General features: G+C 43.5%; 1 protein-coding gene and 1 non-coding gene across 2 annotated transcripts in view; both read right to left on the minus strand.

Annotated features, from left to right (window-relative positions):
- DCT (dopachrome tautomerase) overlaps positions 1-21060 on the minus strand; it is a 32671-nt gene extending 11611 nt beyond the window's left edge. The window contains exons 1-3 of the mRNA XM_053308937.1: positions 21019-21060; positions 12007-12337; positions 2334-2633 (exon numbers count right to left, since the gene is read on the minus strand). Coding sequence (XP_053164912.1) covers positions 2334-2633; positions 12007-12337; positions 21019-21060 — 673 coding nt within the window. The remainder of the gene's footprint in view (positions 1-2333; positions 2634-12006; positions 12338-21018) is intronic.
- A 2527-nt stretch (positions 21061-23587) lies between these two features.
- On the minus strand, positions 23588-23660 carry TRNAF-GAA (transfer RNA phenylalanine (anticodon GAA)). The gene has a single exon. It is a non-coding gene; the product is annotated as a tRNA-Phe (tRNA).
- Positions 23661-23724: the final 64 nt, after the last annotated feature.

A 23724-nucleotide genomic window follows, 5' to 3' on the forward strand; every position in this document is an offset into this window, starting at 1 on the left:
TAGATGAAACAAAGAATTCTGGGTGGTTTCCAGATAGCGAGCCTTCAAACGCAAAAAGTGGTGTAAACTGCAACATTTTGTGTGCTGAATTCAAACCGCAGTTGAAATCCGTTGTAAGCTACAACGGGGAAATACAGCTATTTTTCTGCAACGTGTATGTGACGTTATAGAGCTACAACGCAGCAACAAAATCCAAAAGAAGGCATTGGAAATGTGAACGGCATCTTGCTTATAGCGCAGGGACAGTGCTGGCAGTGCAGAAGTACACTTCAGGGATACGTTGTGACACTGTGGTAACGGGCAATATGGAAAGCACCCTGGGGAGAAAGGAAGAGAGAGAAGGGCAAGGCTGACAGGAGATGCATGTGAGCAGGTGCATGCTCTTTTTAGGAATCTGTCCTAGGGAGTCCTGTTGACCCCAAACTACTCAGCGCTCTCTGTTTTGAAATGATGAAAAATGAAAAAACTGAGCATTTTTGAAGCAAGTGGCTATATTTGTCACACCCCAAATTATTATTTTGTAATTAAGTGCCTAATTTAAGGCCTGATTCTATGAATATTTGTGCTGGCAAATGAGAGAGCAGGATAGGGTTGCTGGCAAATAAGAGGTAACTGCAAATAACTACAGAGCATGACATGACAACATATGCCATTGCACAGACTCTGAATGCCAATGTGCTGGACGCTGTCATTATATCTGGAACAGTGAGCCATTTGCTAGGTTTGCACTGGTCTGTCATCACACAAACCTGTTAAATGCACAGAATGGGCTGGTGTGTCTTCACAGATGCAACCCTTCACATCAAATACTGTATTATGTTGTAAATGGTTAACATGCAACAGTGCTTGTCGGAGGCTGGGGGAGGGGCTAGCCCCCTTGTCCTTTTTATGACACACACACACCCCTTAGGTTCTGTCTAGAAAGCTTTTTATTTTATTTTATTTTATGTATGTATTTATTCATTTATTACATTGTATTAAGAGTTCCCCTAGATCTTCCTCCCTAGATGTCCTTGAAGATTTCATTAAGAGCTCCCTATGTTACCCTAACCCTAATTCAAGCCCTGATATGCAAGCACAACTGCCTCAACGCACATGAGCCTTCAGGCTGCCTCATACAAGATACTACCACTCTGTTGGCAGGCTACACTCTAGAAAACACCACCACTGCACAGAATCAGTCTGGCAGATCAGAGCAGGGCCCTCTGCTGCCCACACTGACCGTTCCTCATGTTTGGCAAAATATCCTCATCTAGACCAGGGATTCTCAATGTGTGGGTCCCCAGATGTAATTGGACTTCAGCTCCCATAATTCCCAAACAAAGGCCACTGGGGCTGGGGATTATGGGAAATAAAGTCCGATAAAATCTGGGGACCCACACGTTGAGAAACCCTGATCTAGACAACTCTGGTGTAAGAGTACCCTGCAGAAAGACCCAGCTTTCTTTCTGGAAAAAGTCAATAGCAGGCCTAAAAAACTTGAACTCAGCTTACCAGCCATGTATTGTGGCTGGCCAGGTCCTCAACAGGCCAATGTCTCTCCAAATTCCAGACATGCAACAAAAATAAGACATTTCCGGAGCCCTTGGAAAGCTGACATATATTGCTGGAGTGCCATGTTTAGCTCAGGAGAGTACAAATTGTGCAGAACTAGACTACAGCAAAGAGTTTAACAACAATTTAGGGTTGCCACCCTTTTTTATCCTGTCTCTCTAATAGCAGCTTGACCTGCCAACATTAGCAAGTTGTCTTATCTCCATGCGGTGAAAAAGCTCCACCCATTTCTGCAGCTCAAGCTCCTATTAAAGGCACAAGAGCACATCAAGCCAATCATTTGCTGGTCAGTTGGCAACTGTATTCTCAAGTGGTCTTTCCACAAAAGCAGTTACTCTGGTCCGCAAAAGAAGAAAAAGGTTCTTGACTGTAATAACAGCCTCTAAATAAATTGCATAGACCGTGTTGGAATTTTAAAGAATTATATGCAATTTTAAAAGCCTATTTATCTGTTTCATATGGTATTCCACCTTGTTTATAACCCCAACCCCTCTTTGCCCTGGTAAATGGGCAAAGAAGCACCTTTTAAAGTGGTAGCTGTCTCATATTCAGCAGGAGGAGAGCAATTGTCCTATTCAGCTCAGCATAATGTCTCTCTATTGGCTGTTGCTGGAGTCTCCTTTGTGTGTGTGCGGGTTTTATTTTTTAAGATTGTGAGCACTTTGGGGACAGGGAGACATTTCCTCATACATTTTGTCATGCAAACCATGCTGAGAACTTTTTTATTGAACAGTGGTATATAAATAATTTTTTAGTTATAATAATGGAAGGGCACCAACCTAACAGAGTGTCTCTGACGGAGTAATAATGAAGCCACACATAGTAGTTATAGATGCTGCAATTTGCAATTTGTGGGTCATTCCCACTGGGACCAAGCAGACTTAGCCAATGCTGGGTAGCAATCACATAGTCTGGGTGGACGGCTGTCTTTGCACGTTCTAGAGCATCTAAGAATTGTTCTCGTTCCTCTTCAGTCAAATTGTGGATATTCTTCCGGACAACCAGAGGCTTCTTAGCATCACAACTGGGCCCACCCCAGCCAAATTTGCAATCCCCACAGTTGTATCCAGCAAAGTTGCCTGCATTAAAAGAGATCAACATTTTATACCACATTGTAGACATGAATAAGCAGAGGCCACAGAAGTAAAAGATGTCTCACAAGCTTCTGTGCAGAAGATGTGACTGTTGTGTACCTACAATATCACATCTACTATGAGTTATGGACCTGAGACTGTCTCCATTATATTATTTGGCCAGATTGGCTTGACTGATGCCAATGTAAAAGCACCAAACTCAGACCTGTCAGTCTGCAAATTTCACTCTGAATGTTACATCTTTTGTTTTCCTTCCTTGGTCTTACCCAATTTCCTAGCCAACTAAGGCCAAAATTGCATCGACAATTACTTAAGAGTAAGTTGCTGTTCACACACATGAATGGGAGCAACTGATGCTGCAGGGATACAAGTGTGAATAACACAATCATGTTTTGGGGTCTACTAGTGTTAGGGGCACCCCAACATATTAGACCCAGAGGTACCAGCCCAGAAGTATATGGAATTCAGGTCTGTGTCTGATTTCATTCTATATTAAGAAATGAATTAATGCCTGGACTCAGGGTGAATTGACACCCCAGATCTCAACTGGTCTGTGAGGGAAGAGGCGATCCAGCATTGTATTGTGAAATGGGTACTCAAGGAAGCACAAAAGCCAGGCCAGAACAATCCAAATGCTAAAATGTGACTCACTATCAGATAATGTCTGTGGAAGAGGCCAGAGGCTGATCTCCCCTCTCCTGTTGCAAGAAGTCCATGTTAATCCTTGTCAATGATTGACTCAATTGCTCTCTATAGAAATTCAACATAGGTAGATGCATACAAAGAAAACACCTATAGACTTTAATTCTTACTTTACTAACACTTTAACACATTTTTGGGATGAGGCTAGCAAATCTGGGACAAGGGAAGATGCCCATTTGCAGCTCAGAGATGCAGATTTGCTTTGGGCAATGTCCCCCCCCTCTAAGCACACAGTTTACAGAAGATGAGATTCAGATCTCTCTGGACTGGCCAATATCCTGAATAATTAAAAGACATTATCCAGAAGGTAACAGCTTTGTCACCCTTTTGGGGGACCCAGGAAAAGATGAGGAGATGTGAATAGACTCTATGAGAGATCAAAGGAAAATACAACGATAAAGAATGAGGCTACTGGACAGAGAGCTAGCAGTCTCTTGCCTACAAGCAGTCTCTTGCCTACAAGCAGTCTTGTGCCTACAAGCAGTCTTGTGCCTACAAGCAAGATCTGCTCACGAGCAATCCTAGAGTTTGCTGCTAAGCCACGGGGCAACAAGCAGGAACTCTGTCCATGGACAGGAACTGTCTGTGACTTCTACTGCGCAGTGAGAAGTCAAGACTTCCCCAGCCATGATGCTCTGACTCTCAGCCGTGCTCTGAGCAAACTGCATGCTTGATCCAAAAGCTCCTGTCTCCAGCCAGAAGCCTCGCTCCTTCAGCTGAAAGATCCACCGCTCTCAAGCTTCTGATCCTGGTAATATGCTGCCTCTACAAGCCTCGGATCCCCTCATCCTTTCCCCTTCTTCTCCCTTCCCCTCGTCCCTCTACTAATTCCTGATCTCCCCAAACCATGCCAGCCCTCAGCCTTCCTTACCTCCCCCCCCCCCCTTTTCCGTCTATATCTGAATTATATTAGGCTCTAGGAAGATTTAATACACACACATATGTTAGTTAGGAACACTGGGTGAATATTGGTGCTGGCTAGGGTTGAAATACTGTTAGTAATATTGATTGAGTGTTCTGCTTTCTGCTGAGTTAGATTGATGTTGTTATTCTTTTATACTCAATAAAGCCCATTGAATCATTTAGGATTGGTTTGATCTCCTTTCTTCCTTGCGCCCAGATCCTACATGGTCACTATATAAAAGAACTTGGTCACTTGGTGACACTATGAGACAGGCCTAATTTTGTATGCTAGCTAATGAGCATATTTAGTATATAAATCAGGCCTGGACCATAACACTTGTATGGGAAGAGTGTCCTATTTTCATCTGTGAAATGTTGGATGTGGTGAGCTTTTCCTCACAAGTAAGTGCTGGGAAAACTTCACCTGCCCAATTTCTGTCTGTCAGGCTGCTCTCTAAAGATATGGTTGCTGGGCAGAGCTACTTTTAAAAAAATATATAGTCAAGATAACAGAGTAATTCACCTATGTACAATTATATGAGCTTTTCATACAGCATGGAGCCAACTATGTTAACATATATGTGCCTAAACATCTAAGAAGAGTTACACATGAATTAAATAAAAGTATATAACATGCAGGGCTTGGCCTGTCCTTCCACAGTTCTGCCACTGCCAGTGAGAAAGCTTGATTCCAAGCGCTAGCAGAGATAACTTCAGGGGGAAAGTGCATGAAGCAAAGATTCTCAAGCTGATCTCTCAGCATACAAGGGGATTTATCACATTCAGAAAAGATGCATAGTTAAGCAATCCAAGAACAATAACTGCTGATAATTGCTTATATATGATATTCATGACCTCTACCCGAAATAGCCAGGCTCCCTGCCACACATTCCACACAGTATTAATGGGTAAAACAAACATGAATTGAGCAGCTTTTCATATTTAATTACTCCTGATGCATAATACCAGGCTTACAAGTTGAATGTCTTCCACAATACCAGTACTGTTCTGGAGATAGTTCTACATAATTTTAGATAGGAACTGCCTTTTTGCATCTAATCACTAACATACGGGGCATTTAGGACAACCATGCCCGCATTCACTCATGGATCCAGCTAGCTCAGGCTTCTGTCTAAAGACAACTTCACCATATTATACTCTTAGCTCAATGAAGCCCTCCAGCCATATATTGTGTCCCCTCAGGTGCTTGACAATCCCCACCCACCCCAACTGCTTTTTGCATTCCTATGCAGACATCAAACAACAATATAAGGCTTATCAGGCCCCTGATGGGCCAAATAAATTGTAAATTGTGATGGGATTGGTGGGTTATAAATTGCATCCTTTTCCCACCAAGGATTCTGGCAGTGGTAGTCCTCAGAACATAGGAAGAGGAATATAGGAAGCTGCCATATACTGAGTCAGACCATTGGTCTATCTAGCTCAGTATTGTCTTCACAGACTGGCAGTGACTTCTCCAGGGTTGCAGGCGGGAATCTCTCTCAGCCTTATCTTGGAGAAGCCAGGGAAGGAACTTGGAACCTTCTGCTCTTCCCAGAGCGGCTCCATCCCCTGAAGGGAATATCTTGCAGTGCTCACACTTCTAGTCTCCCATTCATATGCAACCAGGGCAGACCCTGCTTAGCTAAGGGGACAAGTCATGCTTGCTACCACAAGACCAGCTCTCCTCTCCTAAACCAGCTCTCCTCTCCTAGACCAGCTCTCCTCTCCTAGACCAGCTCTCCTCTCTCCTTTGGGGCCTTGGGAGTGCCATCCATCTTCTCTGTTGCCTCCTCCACCACCACATTCTTTACTGCCACTTCTGCCACCACCTTTCTCTGCCCCATAGATAATAAGTACTTGGGTTTGGGGGCAGAGATGGGCATTTTGAGGGCACCTTGGAGTCTTTTGTGAGCTGTCCAATCAACTTCTCATAAAGCAATCAAGTTTTTGCAGTCATTTGATTAGAGCATGCACAAAAGCTCAATCCTTTTCAGGGTGAACATCAGGACACTCAGGCCTCATGCCCCTAGTTTGGGCAAATAGTTTTCATTTAGACCAGGAGGCCATCAGTGCCAATGGGAGCTTTTCTCCTAGAGCAAATAGCAGCCATGGTATGGATGCATTCCATACATCCATAAAGGATGCATTCTGGATTGGGATCATGGGGAAGCAAAGACTCTCCCCCACCCTCACTCACATATACACACCAATCTGTATCAATCTTTCCCCTTACAACTCCCGTTTCAGAAGAAAATAAGCATGTCAGCAACAAAGACACATTGAAAATAACATGTAATTTTGTTCTCACATTTTGCTACTTTTGTGACTGCAGGAAAGTGCCCTAAGCAAGTACAAATTCCACCCACTAAAGAGGCTGTTATTCCACACCTTCCAGCATTTCATATATACAAATAGGGACAGCTGCTTTGGAAACACCCATATAGTCATCCAAGATCACTGCCTGAGTTCTCCCACCCCACCCCACCCCACCAGCTCCACTGTTGCATATATCCCTGCTGTACATGTAATAAACAAAAATCCATTCAGCCGTTTAACCCCTGCTAACTTGGCAAAGAGGCACCTTTTAATGTGGTGGTTCTCTTTATTTAGCAGGGGGAGAGTAACTGGCCCTATTCACCCCCAGCACAGTACCTCCAGTGACTGTTGCTGGTGTCTGTCCTATGTTTCTTTTTAGAATGTGAGCCCTTTGGGGACAGGGATCCATCTTATTTATTTATCATTTCTCTGTGTAAACCACCCTGAGCCATTTTTGGAAGGGCAGTATAGAAATTAAACATACATACATACATACATACATACATACATACATAAACAAACAAATAAACAAATAAACAAATAAACAAATAAACAAATAATACTGGGAACAGCCTATATTCTGCGACGATATCTATAACAAGAGCAACAACATTGCCAATAAAATTCAGCCATCCCAGGTCCTTGGGAAAAACTCGATGTCTGGATAAAACAAACCAGTCAATAACACCTGTCTGACTGTGTAAATAAATAAATAAATAAATAATAGAAAGTTTCATACAGTGGATCTGGTTTTTCTTATTGCAATGAATATTGTGATTCAAACACATTCAGCAAACATTTTATGTCTAAAGGTAAAGTGTGCCATCAAGTCAATTTCGACTCCTGGTGCCCACAGAGCCCTGTGGTTTTCTTTGGTAGAATACAGAAGGGGTTTACCATTGCCTCCTCCCGCGCAGTATGAGATTATGCCTTTCAGCATCTTCCTATATCACTGCTGCCCAGTATAGTACCAGCGGGGATTTGAACTGACAACCAAGCATTTCCCTGTTGCACCCCTAGAGAGGTGTATATGTGTGAATGGAGTATCAACTGGAGGCAATCAAGAGAGTGTTGCAAGACATAGTGACAATAAGGAGAAGGTTTTCACAAAAGAGGGAAGTAAGAAATGGGGTCCCCCAGGGATCTGTACTGAGACCAGTACCCTTTAATGTATTCATAAATGATCTAGAAGTTAGGGTAAGCAGGTGGCCAAAATTGCAGATGACACCAAACTATTTAGGGTAGTGAAATCCAAAACAGATTGAGAGGAACTCCAAAAGGATCTCTCCAAACTGAGGGAGTGGGCAACAAAATGGCACATATGGTTCAATGTTATCAAGTGTAAATTGATACATATTGGGGCAAAAAAGAAAAAAGAAAAAAGCCCAACTTCACATATACGCTGATTAAATCTGAGCTGTCAGTGATGAACCAGGAGAGCGATCTCGAGGTCGTAGTGGGCAGCTTGTTGAAAGTGTCTACAGTGCATGGCAGCTGTGAAAAAGACAAATTCCATGCTGGGGATCATTAGGAAGGGGATTGAAAATACTAATATTATAATGCCCTTATACAAATTGATGTTGCAGCCACATTTGGAGTACTGCATACAGTTCTGGACACCATATCTTAAAAAGAATATTGTAGATCTGGAAAAGATGAAGAAACGGGCAACCAAGAGCCAGCGTGGTGTAATGGTTAGAGTGCTGGTCTAGGACCAGGGAGACTCAAGTTCAAATCCCCATTCAGCCATGAAAACTAGCTGGGTGACTCTGGGCCAGTCACGTCTCTCTCAGCCTAACCTACTTCACAGGGTTGTTGTGAAAGAGAAACTCAAGTATGTAGTACACTGCTCTGGGCTCCTTGGATAAGAAGAAGAAGAAGAAGAAGAAGATGTTCAGGGGGCTGGAGCACAAGACAGCGCAAGACTTGTCTTGCCTTACAAGACAAGACAAGGCTACAGCATCTGGAGCTTTTTAGTTTGGAAAAGAGGTGACTACACAGAAACATGGGAGAGGTTTATAAAAGTATGCATGGAGTAGAGAGAGTAGAGAGAGAGAGAGATTTTTCTCCCTCTCTCACAACACTAGATCCAGGGATCATCCCATGAAACTGACTGCCAGGAAATTTAGGACCAACAAAAGGAGTTACTATTTTACACAGAGCATAATTAATCTATGGAATTCTCTGTCATGGGATGTGGTGATAGCCACTAGCATAGATGGCTTTTAAAAAGGTTTAGACAAATCTATGGGAGACAGATCAATCAATGGCTACTAGTCTGGTGGCAAGACGCAAGATACTTCTGAATAACAGTTGCAGGGGAGCAACAGCGAGGGTATGCCCTCACCTCTTGCCTGTGGGCTTCTCAGAGGCATCTGGTGGGCCACTGTGTGGAACAGGAAGCTGGACTAGATAGGCCTTTGGCCTGACTCAGCAGGGCTGTTCTTAAGTTCTAAGGATACTCAGCATCTGTTGAAGACTCACTTGTTCAACATTCACTCTCTTCCCCAGGGATGGTTAGGTAGAGGCTGGTGCTGTTCTTTCCCCTCACCTGTTTGCCCACCCTCCACCAGAGGACAGAGCAGATAAGTGGTCAAGGGCAAGGAGGAACTGCAGTAGCAATGGGGCTGCAGCATTCAGTCTTCAGTATCCTGGCCACTTATCCCATCCCTGCCCTCAGTCTTAGTGTATTACACTGTTTAAAAGTTGCCAGATTGCTAGCCAGGCAGGGGTTTGCACTGTGCTTTTCAATTCCCCATTGAAGTAGAAGGCAAGACAGCAGTAGCTCCTTATTCATTCCCTCCCTAGTCCTCTTGCTGTCTCTCTTCCCCTGCCTTCTGTTGCTATAATGAACAAGACTTCAGACATGCCACAGGGCAGTGGTGGAGGGGTGGACAAGAGGATTGTCACGGAGGGAATGAACAGGAGGGGTGGGAGAAATGACATTAGATACAGATGAATGAAGTTAGATAGAGAATATGGATATCTAAGGTGCAACTTGGAGCAGGGTGCTCTATGTGGGGCTGCCTTTATACGTAGTCCAGAAGCTTCAGTTGGTACAGAATGCGGCGGCCAGGTTGGTCTCTGGGTCATCTCGGAGAGACCACATCTCTCCTTTGTTGATAGAGTTACACTGGCTGCCAATAGGTTTCCAGGCAAAATACAAAGTGCTAGTCATAACTTATAAAGCCCTAAATGGTTTAGGTCCTGGGTATCTAAGAGAGCGTCTTCTTCATCATGAGCCCCACTGACCATTGAGGTCGTCCGGAGAGATCCGTCTCCAGTTGCTGGCAGCCACACGGGGATGGGCTTTCTCGGTTGCTGCCCCAAGGCTGTGGAATGCACTCCCTACTGAGATACGATCCTCTCCATCTCTGACAATTTTTAGAAAGCATTTTAAAACCCACCTCTTCACCCAAGCTTTTCCAGTTCTTTAAAATTTTAATGTTTTAATTTGTGGATGATTTTGTTTTATGCTATTGTTAACTGCCCAGAGATGAAAGTTTGTGATAGATAAATAAGTAAATAAATAAAACAAACTTGGCAGCCACATTTGCCTCATTTGAAAGACTTAAACTTTACAGTGCCTTGTTGTCTTCTTCCCTGCCTCTGGGCAAGTTGGTTTTCTTAAGGCATCTGATCTGGGACAGATGGACACTTTTAAATTAAACATTTCAGTCAGCTCCAAACACTCCTTCAACCTGCTGCACAAAGAGTTCTTACATGAGATCGTATAACAGTTCTGTGTTCTTGCAGATAACACACAGACAGTACATTTTCTGTAAAGACAGAAAATACCCCATGTACAGTACACTTCAATATTACCAGCAAAACGGGCTGGTGGTTTGAAACAACAACAAAAAAGTAGTACTAAAAAACAAAATATGTATACCAGAAAGCATTCTAGTGAGGACAGAGGGTATGGAAATCCACTTAAAAATAAAGCTTATCCAACAACTTCCACAACTCCTTTTGCTGAACTAGTTCCCAAATGATATACAACACACTGCGCATGTCATCTGAAAAACATTTTGTAGCCTTAGAGGACAACAAGGGGTTGTCATATTTCTTGATATCTACATTCCAGTCCTATGTCTATTCGTTTGGAAACAAGCCCCACTTTCAGTGCAATCTTTTCCCTGTAAGTGTGCATTGAACTGTGGCCTCTGAAAACAAGTTCTTTGTAGGCATAAATTGCTGTGAAATTTGATTATACGTGTCATTAAAAATGGCACCAATTAAGAACTACTCTCACCACATTTTGAAAATGTTCTGGGGGAGATCTTATTTTTCGGTAGGGTGTTCACTTTGCCACCTTGTTTGCTGGTAGTTGTTTTATTATTGTGCAGTTACACATATTGGCTGCCCATCCTTTTGTCAATCTGATGGCAAATTGCCATGATAACGGAGGTTTTATCAGGAGAACTAATGACAAGGGGTTGCCTCCTGATACCTGGGAATATCTCTCCTTTTGGAATCTGATACCCATCAGAGCTTGGAGAAGGAAACCCTCCAACTGGGGAGAAGGGCAGAGAAACAGTTGGAGAGAGTTTACAGGTTGAATTTAGAGAGTAGGAATCTGAACTTAGAGAGTAAGAGGGTTGGAGGCCAAGCACCTTGGAGTGTGGGGGCTCTCTCTGAGACCGACTGTCTGCTGTAGGAGTGTCTGATCACTTACAATATGCTCAGCTTATATATTTTCAAATAAAACAATTCTTACAAAGACACCTTAAGTATCTAATGCCCTTTCATATAAAGAAAAGCAAGCTCTATAGGGCTTTGCCCAGAATTTCTCTCCTCTCAGGGAAGTGGGGAGCATATTGCCTTTCGTATCTTTGTTGACAGACAATCTATACATTTCACAAGTGGCCAGAAATTGGCCACAGATGCATCCTTTTAAAGTGGGGATCATCTGAAACAATATCAGGAAACGCTCTGGAAGATTTCTCAGCCATTGCTCAACTTAGGCCCTGCAGCTGTTTTTGGACTACAACTCCCATAATCCCCAGCCACAGTAGCCAATAGCCAGGGATTGTGGGAGTTGTAGGCCAACATCTGCAGGAGGGCCGAAGTTGAGCAGCCCTGTAGTGTCTCAGACTCAGTCTGAACATAAACACATTCCAAAGATGTACACTTGCAGCTGCTTCTTAGTTTTTCTTTACAAGCATTATGAAAACATGAAAAAAGTAAGTAACACCAGAAATAATTATTAATAAGCTTCAGAGGTATTCAGCATGCGGGGGAGGGGGCATTATCTATAAATTATAGCTTTGCTTCAGCAAAAGTATACATTTGAATAGGCATGCAATGCAGATGGAATCTAATCTAGAATTGCAGACTCTCCCCAGAATGTTCTGGAATCTTCCAGGTTTTTCTCCCCGGGCTGAAGTAATGATGGGATTGGTGAGCCTCCCTCCCTGCCTCATCCTCTCACCTGTGCACTGGCAACTTCGATTAAAGAACTTCAGTGGCCATCGTTCCCGGTCATCCACGTTGCGGAGAGTGTAGGGACCACTCCAGGGTCTGGTATCTACCTGCACTTCTTTGCAGATGCCCCTGCCTTGCTGTGAACCACATATGTTGTTAGGATTAGACCCCAAAGCTGGACAGCATTGCTTGGATGTCAGCATCTCCACAGTCATACATGCTCGCGGAAACTGTGCCATGACCTCAGGGAGCCACCAAAGGCTAAGGCAACTTAAGAAAGCCCAGCACAGAAGCCTCTGCCATTGCAACTGGAGGGCCATTGGTGTCAAGTTCGAGAACTTATTTTAGATAGTTGTACAGTCTGTAAATCTCAGCATGCAATTCAGGGAAGGTGATTTTATTAGCAGCCTCTAGGCTAGACCCGCAAGCCAGATTCTACCCAACCAAAAATGATCTCCCACCCTGCACTGCCCACTGTGTTATACTTTCGGGTGTTTGCTTAATCCTAGACAGGAAAGGCAGACAATTTAGCTCTTTGTTACTTACCAAGAGGCCAAAGCCAGGGGGCTTTATATTCGGAGTCAGAAAAGTCCTCATTAAAAAGATTAGCCTTCTACAAACTCTCGTGTTTAAGCACATGACATAAAGGGCAAAAAGAGGCCCATGGGAAGGTGGGGGGAGAGATATGAGCTGTAAAGGACTTTGGCTCTGTATGGAGGGGATAAAATGCCTTTGATTTGCTACTGCTTGTCTTGTCTTTCATGGGCTTTGTGAAATGACTGGCATCAAAGATAATGTGGCAGCATGAGTAGAGATAAAATTTTCTTTGGGGACTTCATAATACTTTTTGAAGATATGTTGGTTAAGATAGTAATTCACTTTTGCCCACTTTAAAGGACAGCTATACATTTACTTTACTTATTTACCCACAGTTTTTAGGCTTAGCCAGTAGCATTTTACTTTACTAATTACCATACAGTTTTTAGAGTTGTATTTTACTATTATAATCATATTTAGCTTCCAGAGTTATATTTCATTTAGCATGAATTTTATTATATTCTATCTGTGCTTTATCCTGTGTTGGCCTTTGACCGTAATAATAGTAATTCACTGGAAAAACCTTTACCAAATAATCAACACTGTAAATAATCAACATCAGTAAACTGGAGACATAATGTATAAGTAAGTTAAAAGCCGTTTGAGAGAGGTTTCACTTCCCACAAGGAACACACTATTTCTTTTGTCCTAGTGTTTTCTGTGGTAAAATAGGTTTTGCAGTTCTTTTAAATACCAAAACTGCTTTTCCAGAATTAACAGTGTAACAAAAATATGTGTATTCCTTGAGAGTTCCATTTGGGAGCTTTCTCTCAATGGGGGCATTGGCAGGGAGGATCAATCCAGATCCTCAAAGGGTTAAAGTTCTTCCCCTCTACACACCATAGTCCTGATCTGGATCTATTTAGATAATAAAAACCAAGCATCAGAGCCAAGCATGTTATTATCATAGTATGTACTTTGGCCAATACTGATTTCAAATTGATCATCTGATGTTCTGGCAGAGGGCTGATACTTAATTAGAGTTCTTTATTGCTCTATGCAGCATGTATCAGAAATAGATAGGATCTCATAGGTAGCACTGACTGTTCTGTAACACATGAACCTCATGCCTTTGTCCCACAGAGTCATGTAAGCAAACCTCTGTGGATTAGTGTCATCATCACCATTATTAAGAACTAGCCAACCCCGCACAGAGCATCTGTTTGCCGCTTTGGGGCTGGCTGTTTCCCCCTCCCTCTTCCTGCCCCGGTCTCTCCTCTCTTCCCCTTCCCTCCGGCCCGTGCTCTCTAGCCCTAAACTCCTCCTGTTCTTCCCCACACATAGAGCCGCGGCGGGCAGCCAAGAAGGGCCCCGCCGCCACTGTTTTTCCTTGCCCCCGTCCGCCTGCCCCTGCAGCTTTTCTCTCCCCCCGCCCGCTGCCGCCTTTCTCTCCCGCTGCCCGCCACCACCTTTCTGTCCCCCCGCCCACTGCCCACCACCGCCTTTCTCTCCCCTGCCTGCTGCCCCCTGCCGCCGCCTTTCTCTCCCCCCTCCTCTGCCCGCCTGCCGGCCGGCCACCACCAGCACTTTCTTCCCCCTCTGCTCCCCAGTCCTCACTTTGGAACTCTCGCAGAGTGTCGCGAGAGTTCCACCGCCATATCCTGGGCACGCAAAGAGGAGGAGGAAGATAGGTGGTGTGAGGTGGGTGCAAAGCTATGTGTGGCTCACCTGAGGTGCATCAGAATCTAATCTGGCTCACCAACAAATTTTAGTTTGACACCCCCTGGCATAGTGCATTTTCAAGAGAGAGAAAATCCAAGCCCTAATTTTTATATGAGGGGGGGAATCTTTTTTGGGGGGGTCTTGTTGCACCCCCTGTAATTTCCTGCTGGATCCGCCCCTGTGAACTAGATTCAATGTGAAATAGATATTCACTGTATTCATAATGGGGATGTTAGTGTGAGTGCACTATGTATTGTGAAGTGAGTTTGTGTGTGTGTGTATATCAGCGAGCGGCCCATTTTAAAATCTTGTCTCTGGGCCCATTCCAACCTTCCTACGCCCCTGGATGTAATTGTATCAAGGGCAGAGTCAGGAGTTTCCTGTTTTCTTCCTGTTACAAGACAATAAAAGTGGAGTTTAGTCATGACACAACTCAAAAAGTTCTGAGTCCACCATAATAGCATCAACTGAAAGCTCTGAAACAAGAGTGGTGGTTTTTTAAAAGCCATCTTTGTTGAAACCAACTTTGATGAATCACACAGCATCTTTGGTTTCCCAACCTTTTTAAAACAAGTGTACTCCTTCTGCTGCAAACGTTCAGCTCAGGTACCTCATATGGAACTTGTTTCATTGATTTCAATAGGACTGCTTATGAGTAACTTAATCTGGATGTAAGCCAGTCTCTGGAGTACCCCATCTTATAACTGTAACATTTAAATTTGTATGTGAGCGTGTGTGGCTACTCCAATCATCCACACTAAGTTACTCAGAAGCAGTCTTACTGAAATTAATGGGATAATTTTACTTGTCCTATTAATTTCAATGGGTACTCAGTGCTAATTTTTGGAAGCCTGTCAGGCTGAGGGAATGTTCCCTCTCAGGCATGTGCACGTGTGCGCGCTCACATGTTTTTGGATATCAACTCAGTCAGTTTTAGATCCCGCTTAGGTTGGATTAGGAAGAACCCACTCTGAATGCACATGTGTACACACTGCCTTGATACTGCTGCCAAGAACAAAACTCATTCCGCACACAGATAAAAAGAGAGAGAACACTAGGGGTCCACTGAGTATTATCATGCAGCCAGCCAACCAATCAGAAGCAGAGGAGGATGGTCTTCACCCTCCTCCCTCCCCTTCTGCAGAAATGCATTGGCTTCAAGCCAGCAGATGAAAAACAAATAGTGCAGATGCAGACTGAGGAAGAGGAGGTCTCTGAGTACCGGAGTCCTTCAAGTACCCCTAGGAGTACTACCGGTAGTACCTTTGGGGAACCTGAGTTATGCCATCCTTGGTATTTGCTATTAATATGGCAATGATAATAATCCAGAAGATCCACATATTACAGACTCAACCAAACGCTAGTCACAACCTATTTGCCTTATGCATAAGCTTCTGATCATTTTGGCATCAACCAAAGGTCAAGACACTCCATGTATCCATCAGTGTCTATAGTGCAACAAACTCTGTCCTGGTATAGCAACCTTTGCAAGCTTTCCAGCACAACCTTTTAAAATTTGCAAATATTGCATCTTAGATGCCAGCATGATTCTCCCTCCTGATAATTAAAATAAAAGTTGATTAAAAAATCTAATTCGCAATAGGTCTGGCTTGGCTGCTGCCTTCAAAATCAGCAAGCCAATGCACAGGATAAACTCTTGGGATAAATGGCTGCTTAGCTCTGATCTGATCCATGGTTCATAGACCAGCCTGATTTAGTTCAGTGTCTAGCCTGCAGCATGTAAACATGACTAATTAGAGATATTAAAGTATATGAAAGGTTTACACTTGTCCCTTGGGGAACAATCCATAGTACACAGTCAAATCAGGTTTAAACTCATTTACCTAATGTAAGTCCTCCTAAAGAGATCAGTTAGGACAGAGGGAAAGGGACTGAGGGAGGGTCAACATCTTCCTGCCTCTGAGTCAGCTGTGGAGTGACGAATTTGCCCAGAAACAGTGCATTCCTTTGGTATACCTTCACACTCAAATTCAAAGGAAAGACTCACAGCTCAGTAGGGGCCCACATCTCTAATATATATGTAGATGAACGTTGGATGTTGTAACTTGGTGAGGCTATTAGGAATTCTCTGAGAATTCAGTTCCCAGGGTTGCCAGCTGACCAGAAAAAAAGACCTGGCTTGCTCCTGCACTTTTTATAGCAATTTCATCCATAGACCCAGCAGATGAAGCTTCTCATAGCCTGGATATAAGCTAATGGTCACTTGCTAATGCCTGCAAATCCCAGTGTTGTCAAAGGCAGAGAAGCAGGGCCTAGTAAAGAAGTTAAAATTCTTAGGCCTTTCACACACTTTTGTTCTTCATTCAAACACTGGCATGCCCATTCTAAACGTGTACATACTGCCTGATATGTACATTCTAGAGATGTACATATCAGGCGATAGATAGATAGATAGATAGATAGATAGATAGATAGATAGATAGATAGATAGATAGATATTGTCCCAGCATATTTGCCTACACTGCCATCATAAAGCCTCTGCAATGGCAGCATGATTTCATGTTTTAATTCAGGCAGCCGTTGGATCAATCGCTACTCTATGCTCCTAAACATTTATTTCTTGGCACTGCTAGTCGAAGGTTCAGTTCATAGAGGCATCCAAGACCCACATGGCATCAAAGTCAGACTCTTCCTAACAGTGTTGGCTTTCTTTCCCCTGCTTCTGAAATGGTATGCCCTTGATTACCCACCACCTAAAGAAGATTACATGCCCTGATTCATGTTCACAAGGCCTGTTCATCTTTGTTTTCTTGTACAATCCTGCACCTAACAATCTGCCTAAATTATTCATTTCCTAAATTAATTTAACAACATTACTATTTCAATTATTCAACCAAAATTTTGCCTTCAGAAACCATATCTAAAGGAAGATAGGTAAGAAGTCTGCCAGCATAGCCAGGCCAGACTGTGAGAACATCAAACATGTAGAGGTAAAATTGTGCTGTCGGGTCAGTATCAACTCTGGGCAACCACAGAGCCATGAAGTTTCATTTAGACATTTCACCCACCTTTCCCAAAAGCTCTAAACAAACTCCAATATATGGTAATTCTTTATTAATTTATTATTATTACAATTATTATTATATTATATTATATTTATATACCACTTGACTTCAAAGGCCTCTAGGTGGTTCACAAAAATAAACACAATAAAGACAAAATAAAACAAAATTACGGTCAGTAACCAGTCAACATACACACCAAAATGTAAATCAGCATAAAACAAAACAAAATCAAAACAGTAAAATTAGATAACAAAACATCAGGTGATACAAAAATCTCAGTTACAACTACTCAGACGTTCCTGTCTCAGTTTACAGGCTGCTGCACAGAATCTTGCTGTCCCCACTGTGACAGCTGCATGTCGATCAGCCAAAAGATAGGAGATATAATACTCTTCTGATTGGCCAGGCCTATTTTTTAAAAATGGTTCGATCCAGATAGTACGAATGCCACTATAATAGGCATTTTTATAAAAGTTTAAAATAGCTCAGGCACAAACCATCTATCTCTCTCTCTCTCTCTCTCTCTCTCTCTCTCTCTCTCTCTCTCTCTCTCACACACACACACACACACACACACACACTCCATAAATCTCTCTCTCTCTCTCTCTCTCTCTCTCTCTCTCTCACACACACACACACACACACACACACACACTCCATAAAGCGGGGGGGGACCAAATCACACAAAAAAATCACACAAAAAACACACAGATAAGAGTCGTTTGACTTTCCTTTCCATTTGAACAGCTTGCTAGCTCCCAGTCCCAGCTTTGTCCTAACTGCACTCAGTTGTTGAGAGGGGGAGGAGCTCAAGAAGCCTTTCTGCTGCAACCTCTGCCGCTCTCCTCCGCTCCAACTGACAAAAGGGAAATCGAGAGTCACCGAAAACCTGCTTGGGGGAGGGGGCAGGCGGGCTGCAGCTCACACTCTTGGCTACAGGACTGGAGAGAGGGCCTCACAGTTGGAAGAAGACGCTGGCCCAAACGGACAAGCCCAGCTTCACTCTTCCATCCCCCATCGCCAGGGGAGGTGGGAGAGGGGAGAAGGACTGCTCCACTCCACCCTTCACAGTCACCCCTCAGCTGTGGTAATGATTTAACAAACAAAAAAAGAGGTTTGGCAGTGGGCCCCCCAAAGGAGGTTTTGGAGGACCTCATGTGGGGGAGGGGCTCACACTGGGATGGGCCTCATGGCTGGGTGGTCCGGGCATCCAAATTACTTAGGTGTGCCCCTGGTGACACCATCTGGAATCTACCAGAGAGATAGGAATGGAACCACTACAAAGCAGTACCACCTATTCCCAAAGGCCCCAGATGATCCAGAAGGTTGATAGTATCTGTGATGGGATATATATATAGGAGCTGGTGAGTGAGTGTGTGTGAGTTACTCTAGTAACCACGCATGGAAGGTTCTGCGTGGGAGGGATTTATTTAAAATAAAAGGCAGTTGGGACAGAGAGAGAAGGATGAGAGTTGAAGTTAATAGCGTGGGAGAAGGAGGTGTATTGGGTTGAGAGATTGGTTGGGGTGTTCTGAACTGGGAAGTTTGTTCGGGGCGGGGGCGGCATTGAAGTTAAAGAGTGAATGTATGGAGGCTGGAGAATCAGCAATGTACTGGGCAGCTCCTAGTAACAAACAAGAAGATCTGGAAGAATTCACTAAGTTTACAAACCCAGTTTTAATTACCTCTGTCCCAGTTATCTCAGCCCCCTATATGTTACATTTTATCCAAATGAAAAGAAACACTCAGAAAGTTGTACAGCAGATGTACCTAGTAACTTGGTAGAGAAGCTTGTGTTCCCTGCTTTGCAGAGAGCTTTATTCTAATCAGTAAATAAAAAACTCATTCTTGTTTTCATTATATACTTCAAGTTTTGTTTCATTTATATCCTGAATATATGCCTATCCTACGCTTGCTAGGCTACCTAGCCAAAGGTATTAAGGAACTGAGAGCAGGGTAAGAAGAATTTATATGGTGGAAGTGAGGGAAAGTAAAAAACAAAACAAACAAACAAACAAAAAACCCTAAATAAATCCCCAGAAGACTAAATTGTCATGGAACAACACAATAAAAACAAACCACCTCTCTGGAATTGAGAGGCGTGTGCCTGTCAGGGAGGGACCCTGACAGTATTGAAAGCTGCAGAAAGGTCCAAAAGAACCAAGAGAATCACACTCCCTCTGTCCATTCCGTGGTACAGATCATCCATCAGGCCAACCAAGGCGGTCTCCACCCCAAAGCCTGCTCTAAAGCTAGTTTGAAATTGATCTAGATAATCTGTATCTTCCCAAACTGCCTGGAGTTGATCAGCCATCACCCTCTCAATCATCTTGCCCACCCAACGGAGGTTGGAGACTGGCCTATAATTATTCATCACTGAGGACTCTATGGCAGGCTTCTTAAGTAAATGTCTCGCAATTGTCTCCTTCAAACATGGAGGCATCTTGCTCTCCCTCTGTGAGGCATTTATGATGTCAACTAGGCCATCTCTAACAACCTCCTTGCTAGATGTTATAAGGCAGGTTGGGCATGGATCCAAAGGACAAGTAGTAGGCCGAACACCTCCAAGAAGCTTATCCATATCCTCAGGAGTCACAGATTGAAACTGATCCATTCTAATTGAACCAGAAGCATTACTGGGACACCTCTACAATTGACCCTACCCAAACTGTGGAATCCAAGTCAGCTCAAATGTGAGAGATCTTATCCACAAAAAAATGTTGTTAAAAGCATCACAGTGGGATGTTGAAAGATCCAGATCTAAATTCAGTGAAGAGGGAACCAGAGTCAATCTCTTCACAACTCAGAACAACTCAACTGGACATGAACTTGTGGGTGCAATACATGCAGAATAGAATTGCTTCTTCACTGCACACATTGCCATAGAATAAGCCTTCTGATGGACTTTATGTTGTGTCTTGCTGGATTCAAGTCGAGTCTTCCTCCACTTAATCTCTAGTCTTCTCCCTTGCTGCTTCAGCTCCTGCAGCTGTTCAGTGTACCATGGAACCAGTTTTGAAGCGGAATGAAGAGGACAGAGAGGATAGTGTCTACTGCCCTGGTAAGCGACCTGTTCCAGGTCTCTGCCAGGGCATCAACCGAATCACTGACAGAACCAATTCTAAAACCCTCCAAGGCCTCTTGGAATCCTATAATATCCAATAGCCTTCTTGGGTGGACCATCCTAATAGGTTCTGCATCCTTGAAGAGGTGGGTTGTTGTGGTCATGAAACCAGCCTTAACCAGATGGTGGTCCATCCATGACAATGGAGATACTCTAGGAGGCCCACGGAACACCACCCTGATCTGAGCAACAGACCAAATCAAGAGTGTTACCAGCAGTGTGTGTTTGCCTTGTGACAAAATGGAATAAGCCCATAGTTGTCATGGCCACTATGAACTCCAGAGCGGCACGAGACAAACCAGCCCTGAAGTGAACATTGAAGTCACCCAACACCAAAAGCTTGGGCAATTCCAACACCAACTCCATGACCAGCCATCAGTTCAGTTAGGGACTCCATTGGGCATCAGGGTGCTCAGTACATCAAAAGAACCCCAATCTATACTAAGTCTCCTGGCCAAGGTACATAATCTGGTCCAGTTGTCTCCCAGGAATTCTGGTAACGGAGATATTATTCCAATGGACCACAGCCACTCCACCTCCCCACCACCACCCCGCTTCCCCTAACCTGCTCCACCACAGAGTACTCAGCAGGGAGAAGCTGAGCTCATACCGTACCATTAGTTATACATGCTAAGTCAGCTTCCTCATCCATGGCCAAATAATGGATGGTTTCAGTCTTATTTTGAACCAACCTGGCATTGCAAAGGAGCAAGGTCAGGTTACTGTATGTGGGTGGTTGGAACTACTCACTGAGGCCTGAGAGCTGATAGGACACCCGGAAGGGGAAACAGCTATTAAATTTCTGATCTCCCTGAAACAGCCTGCTGACCTGCCAGTGCCAAATCTTCTATTCCCCACCACTGCTGTAACTCCAGAACCCCCAGAAGCATCCCCTACTCCCTCACCTGTACCAGAGTCCTGACACATTGCTGTAATTAGCCAGGCAGGAAAAAAGAGCAGAAGGAGTCCCTTCATAATCACGGAAAGGACCTCCCAGAGAAAGTTCCCCCAACTGGCTCTAAATGTCTCCAACCCCACCCAAAGGCTGTCAAAAATACAAGAGTAACAAATATAACCCACCCTCCATCCCACACTGAAAACCGCCACCACAGACCAGCCTCCTTTGGTGTCCAGCTGCAGGCGGCCTGCACAGTGGCTGTGCCAAATGGCCTGCTTTTTCTCCCTCTTATCAGCACAAGAGCCAGCCATGCCTCTCACTTGTGGCCTCCCTCCAGGAGGTGTTACATGTCAGAAGACAGCAGAAGAGCAGAGCAAAATTTCAGCACAGAAAACTAGCAGAATTCTCTCCCAGCCAGAGATGTAAAAGGCCAGATGACAAAAACCACAGCGTCACCCACTCCACTCTCCTGTGAAATAGTCCAGATGACTATTTCATTGTCATCTGATAACATACAATCCTGTGAGGTAGATGAAGCTGTGACATACATTCCCACTGCCCCTGCTGACCAAGATGGCTCTTATTTTTCTGGTACCTATTCCTGGTAAACCACCACCGCACTTTAAAAAAAAAAAAAAAAAACCACCTCTCAGAAATTCCTTAATATTCTGTTAGTTCATTCTTCTGCTTTCTCACGGAAATCTCTTCTAGACTAGATGACACCAAGCACAGTGGACCAAAATTCATGTTAACCTTAAACTTGTTATGAACAGATGGACGTAAAGCAGAAAGTGGACCAAAAGAAGCCATGGGGGCCTGATTCATTATGAGAATGCACTCTCCTCTTGCCATTTTTGTGCTTTCATGGCTTAAGCAGTCAACCTACCTCTGGGAGGACCAACTGAATGCTAGATCCATTGCCAAGTTAAATGCTAGAACTAATTGCCAAGTTAAACGGCTAATAGGCATAAGGACTTCACCCAGAAAGCAAACATTAATAAGCAAGCTAGTATAGTAGCTAGTGCCCCACTGATTGGGCAAAGAGGCACCTTTTAAACTGGTGGGTCTCTTATCCAGGAGAAGAATTGCCCCCATTTAGCCCAGATTATCCTTCCTAGGATTATCCTTCCTAGTAGCTGTTACTGGTGTCTCCCTTATGTTTCATTTTAAACTGTGAGCTACTTTGGAACAAGGAAGCAACTTCTCACTGATCTTACTATGTAAACTGTTCTGAACTTTTTTTGGTTGGAAATATTATATCATATCATCATCATGATTTAACCTTCATTATATTTAGATAGTTTGACACCCAAACACACACAGTCCCTTTCCCAGCTTGCATAGTTGCTCATAGGCCTGTCAACTTTGGGGTGGGGGCGGGGAGGGTGGCATCATATCTCCAACCTGAATCTCAAATATCTTATTTGCCCAACTGTATTTAAGAGGCTCCCTTAAAAAATAGAAGTTAAATACAGGTTATTCCTGCATTTACCCAAACAGAAGACAACCCCCAAAATTTCTAACATCAAAGAACCTGGAAAAAAAGTAGTTTTAGATTCAGGTAAATTAAATACAGTACTGAGGATCATGGGTCGAGTCCAAAGAGTTAGCTCTTTTCTACGGTCTTGTAAAAAATGTAACTCTATGCAAAACTGTAGGTTCATTCTCATCAGACTAGATGGCAAGCAAAAGAACTGAGGTGGGGAAAGGGAGCATGTTGAAGGTGCTCCAGGAGTGTGCAGTTTGTAGCATCCAGAAATGCATTTAACTTTTGAGGGGTGAAATGCCTTTCAAACCATTTTGATCTGTGTGAATTCTCTTCTTTGTGTCTCATTTTCTGTTGCAAACTCCAATTGCATCCCCACCACACTTCTTCAAAGTTAATCCTATTATCCTGGTTTTTCAAAGAAAAAGTTCTTAACACTTTCGCTTTTGATGGGGCGGGGGAGAGAGAGGCACAGCGAGGTTTTTCGTGTCCAAGGATCTAAAGCAAACCTATGCAATGGCCGTTCGAAGAGATGCATATGTTACATACAGTAAATGCTTTCGTTTTTAACTGCTTAGATTCTTTGCTGCTTTTGTGCCACATGACTCTATTGTGTTTGTTAGAACAGGCTAATACTACTAGTCCTTTGAAAACATCTTTCATCTAGTATGATTGGTCTCTAAATCACGAGGTAAACAGTAACTGCAAGGTCTGGACTTCACCATCCTGAAACACAGAATGTATAGGAAATAGTTGAACGAATGAAAAAGACTTTGTTGCCAAGAAAATATCACCTGCCGAAACCCGGGATCGAACCAGGGACCTTTAGATCTTCAGTCTAACGCTCTCCCAACTGAGCTATTTCGGCAATTGGTTTGTGGGCTTCAAAGACTAACTGGAAAAATGACTTTGAATTTTGTCTTTAACAATAT

This window comes from Hemicordylus capensis, chromosome 3 (assembly GCF_027244095.1).
Source record: "Hemicordylus capensis ecotype Gifberg chromosome 3, rHemCap1.1.pri, whole genome shotgun sequence".
In the NCBI taxonomy this organism is placed as follows: Eukaryota; Metazoa; Chordata; class Lepidosauria; order Squamata; family Cordylidae; genus Hemicordylus; species Hemicordylus capensis.